A 3,904-nucleotide genomic window follows, 5' to 3' on the forward strand; every position below is an offset into this window, starting at 1 on the left:
CAGAAGTGGGGAAGCAGGCCAAATGGTCGATAGCGTCCCCCACACCCCCGGCCCCCAATACTGCTCCAGGTGTGTATGGTACTTTAGGACAGTTTGGTGTAGTGGTTAGGATCACGGACTCTAATCTGGGAGAACCGGGCTTGATTCCCCATTCCTCCATAAGCAGCTGCTGGTGTGACTTTGGGTCAGTCACAAGTTCTCTCAGAGCTGTTCCCTCAAGAGGAGGAGGAGGAGGAGATTGGATTTATACCCCGCCCTTCACTTGGAGTCTCAGAGCGGCTTCCAAACTCCTTTCCCTTCCCCTCCCCACAACAGACACCCTGTGAGGTGGGTGGGGCTGAGTGACACAAACTGCTCTTTTTCAAGGACAGCTGTGCCAGAGCTTGTGACTGACCCAAGGTCACATCAGCAGGTGCAAGTGGAGGAGTGGGGAATCAAACCTGGTTCTCCCAGATTACAGTCTGCGCACTTAACCACTACACCACAGACCAGGGAGGGTCCATCTAGTCCAGCCTCCTGTCTCACAGAGTGGCCAACCAGTTCCGCTGGAGGGCCAAGAAACAGGGCAGAGAGGCCGAGGCCTTCCCCTGATAAGAACATTGGAAGAGCCCTGCTGGATCAGACCAGGGAGGGTCCCTCTAGTCCAGCCTCCTGTCTCACACAGTGGCCAGCCAGTTCCTCTGGAGGGCCAACAACAGGGCAGAGATGCCGAGGCCTTCCCCTGATAAGAACACCAGAAGAGCCCTGCTGGATCAGACCAATGAGGGTCCATCCAGTCCAGCATCCTGTCTTCTCACACAGCGGCCAACCAGTTCCTCTGAACTGGCCAACAACAACGGGGCAGAAAGGTTGAGGCCTTCCCCCGATGTTGACTGCCTTTGAATATGGAGGTTCCCCTCAGTCTCCCCATGGCTAACAACCACTGATAAACATATCCTCCATGAATCTATCTAATCCCCTTTTCTCCCTGGAGAGCAGGAGCAACTGATTTTCTGCCAGCTAGGCATGCAAAGTCATTACAACCACAAGGGGTGAGACAGAATTGCTTTGGGGCCACCACTGCCAATGGGTGCATGAAAACACACACACACACACAGAGGGATTATGCAGATGCACGCATGTATACCACCATTAAGGGTAGCTCCGTACTATCTGCTCCGACCGGCAGCCGCCCTCCAAGCTCTCAAGCGGAGAAAGTTCTTTCCTAGCCGCTACCCTCCAAGAGCCATGCAGCTGGAACTGCCAGGGAGTCGGCTCACACTCTTCTGCCCTCCACAGATCCTGCCCTCCCCCTGGGATCCTGCCCCCTTTTTTCACCGCGGGCCGGCCGGTATAAGCAAGGGGAAAAAATCAGCACTGCAGCTTTGCAGGGAACCAACGATCAGCGCGGCAGGGCGAGTTGCCAGCTATAAACAAGAGCAGGAACCGGTGGGCTGAGGGTTGGGGTTGCCACCAGCCGCCTGGAGGGAAAGGATCCCGGCCAACCAAGCTGCCGCCCCTCACCTGTGAGCACGGTGGCAAAGCGACTGAGCGCCACGGAGTCGTTGTACACGGCCCCCTGGAATTCACGGTCCATCTCTTGCCGGATGTAGTCCCTGCAACGAGAACCCGTCGAGACACGTCAGCCGCTGCCAAGAGAGGCGTTTGGAAACTGGCCAGGGAGCAAGGAGAGGGTCTCCACTGTCGAAGGCCACAAACCCTACTCCCGAGGAGAACCACCCGCTCTCCATCTCCCAAGCAACCAAAACCCTGTTTCGTTCACCTGTGCACAGTTGCTTCAACTTTGTCAATCCTTTTTAAAAAAATTATTGATGAACAACAGTAACATATAAAGAAAACAACCAATGTTATAAATACCTCGAAGTGAAGAAGAAGAAGAGGAGGAAGAAGAGGAGGAGGAGGAGATTGGATTTATACTCCTCCCTTCACTACCCAAAGGAGTCTCAGAGTGGCTTACAAACTCCTTTCCCTTCCCCTCCCCACAACAGACACCCTGTGAGGTAGGCAGGGTCGAGAGATCTCTTGACAGAAACTGCTCTTTTTCAAGAACATCTGTGCCAGAACTATGGTTTGCCCAAGGTCATCCAGCAGGTACAAGTGGAGGAGTGGGGGAATCAAACCCAGTTCTCCCAGATTAGAGTCCGCACACTTAACCACTACACCAAACTGGCTCTCTGGTCTATAGACCAATGATAAAAATAAATTTGCGATGAACTTAGAACAGTATAATAGAATCCCATCAACATAATAATTTGACATAAAGTACCTGCCTTCTCTAATTCAGCCATGTTAGAAAAGAGCAGATTTTTTGATAAAGAGGATTAGCAGGGGGAATACCTCTCGTTCCAGTAAATATGGTAAAACAGGGAACCCTATGACTACAAATTTGGACTGATAATTAAGAGTATCAGAGCAAGATATATTATCTGTGATTTTTTTTTGCCATAATGTCGTGTTCCCAAATTTTTTCATTACAAAATTAACATATTGCTGAACAAGTTCTTTAGACTTTAACAGTATATTCAAAGTTGATATTTTTTATTCCAATGGAAAAACTTCATGAAGAGACCGAGGTCCCCATACAGCAAGTGCAAGAACAAGTGCAAGTCTCGAGCTGACTGTTCGTTTCGACCTTTGTCTTCGTCAGATGTCAGTTTCTGGTCTTTTCTATTCAGAGTTTCCAATAATTCCAACAATAAGTGTCAACATTTCAAGAATGGCTATTCAAAGCTCCCTCATTCAAAAAATTTTTCTTCCGGAGACAGCCTTGTACGATATCGACCAAATGGAACTCGTAAGTCACCAGTTGGGTGCAGAGTGTTCCCCCGGTCCATCCAGCTCCTCGGCATCGATCCTGTTGAAGTCTAAAGAACTTGTTCAGCAATATGTTAATTTTGTACTGATATCCTGTTGCTGGGTCCTTTGTTGAAAACAATTGTGCCCAAATTTTTTCATGCCAAACCGTTATCAGTGGAGGTGTTCAGTCTTTCCATAACTTAATCCTTTTAAGTTCTTGCAAGGGCAAGAACCGGGCAAAATGAATGTGTTTTTTAATGTCTCCATTACGGTGATCGGGGATGGAAGGTAAGCAGGGTCGGGGCTTGGATGAGAGGCCACCAAGGGAGACTCTGCAGGGGAAGGGAACAAAGTTAAGAGTCCGGTGGCACCTTTAAGACCAACAAAGGTGTGAGCTTTCGTGCACGCCTTGAATAAACCTCTGCTGGTCTTAAAGGTGCCACCGGACTCTTAACTTTGTTCTGCTGCTTCAGACCAACACGGCTGCCCCACCTCGATCTGGAGAGGAAGGCCACGGCGAACCACCTCCACGTCTCACTTGCCTAGAAAGCCCCTTGCTGGGGCCATAAGGACATCAGAGAAGCCCATGTTGGATCAGGCCAACGGCCCACCCAGTCAAACACTCTTGTCACACAGTGTCCAAAAATACCAGGTGCCATTGGGAGGTCCAGCAGTGGGGCCAGGACACTAGAAGCCCTCCCACTGTTGCTCCCCCCAAGCACCAAGAAGACAGAGCATCCCTTGCCCCAGACATAAGAACATAAGAGAAGCCAACATTGGATCAGGCCAGTGGCCCACCAAGTCCAACACTCTGTGTCACACAGTGGCCAAAAATGCCAGGTGCCGTCAGAAGGTCCACCAGTGGGGCCAGGACACTCAAAGCCCTCCCACTGTTGCCCCACCCCAAGCACCAAGAATACAGAGCACCCCAGCCTGTCAGTTCCATCTATAAGAGTATAAGAGAAGCCAGTGTTGGATCAGGCCAATGGCCCATACAGTCCAACACTCTGTGTCACACAGTGACCAAACACACCAGGGGCAATCAGGAGGTCCACCAGTGGGGCCAGGACACTGTTGCCCCCCCCCCCCCAGACCCCACAAGACAGAG

The 3,904-nt window shown here is 50.8% G+C and overlaps 1 protein-coding gene across 1 annotated transcript in view; it reads right to left on the reverse strand.

The window, feature by feature from the left end:
• Nucleotides 1-3,904, reverse strand: part of LOC107120097 (RING finger protein 145-like) — a 21,632-nt gene that overhangs the window by 15,133 nt on the left and 2,595 nt on the right. The window contains exon 3 of the mRNA XM_015422738.1: nt 1,504-1,595. Coding sequence (XP_015278224.1) covers nt 1,504-1,595 — 92 coding nt within the window. The remainder of the gene's footprint in view (nt 1-1,503; nt 1,596-3,904) is intronic.

This window comes from Gekko japonicus, unplaced genomic scaffold (genome assembly GCF_001447785.1).
Source record: "Gekko japonicus isolate JY-2015 unplaced genomic scaffold, Gekko_japonicus_V1.1 scaffold2916, whole genome shotgun sequence".
Classification (NCBI taxonomy): Eukaryota; Metazoa; Chordata; class Lepidosauria; order Squamata; family Gekkonidae; genus Gekko; species Gekko japonicus.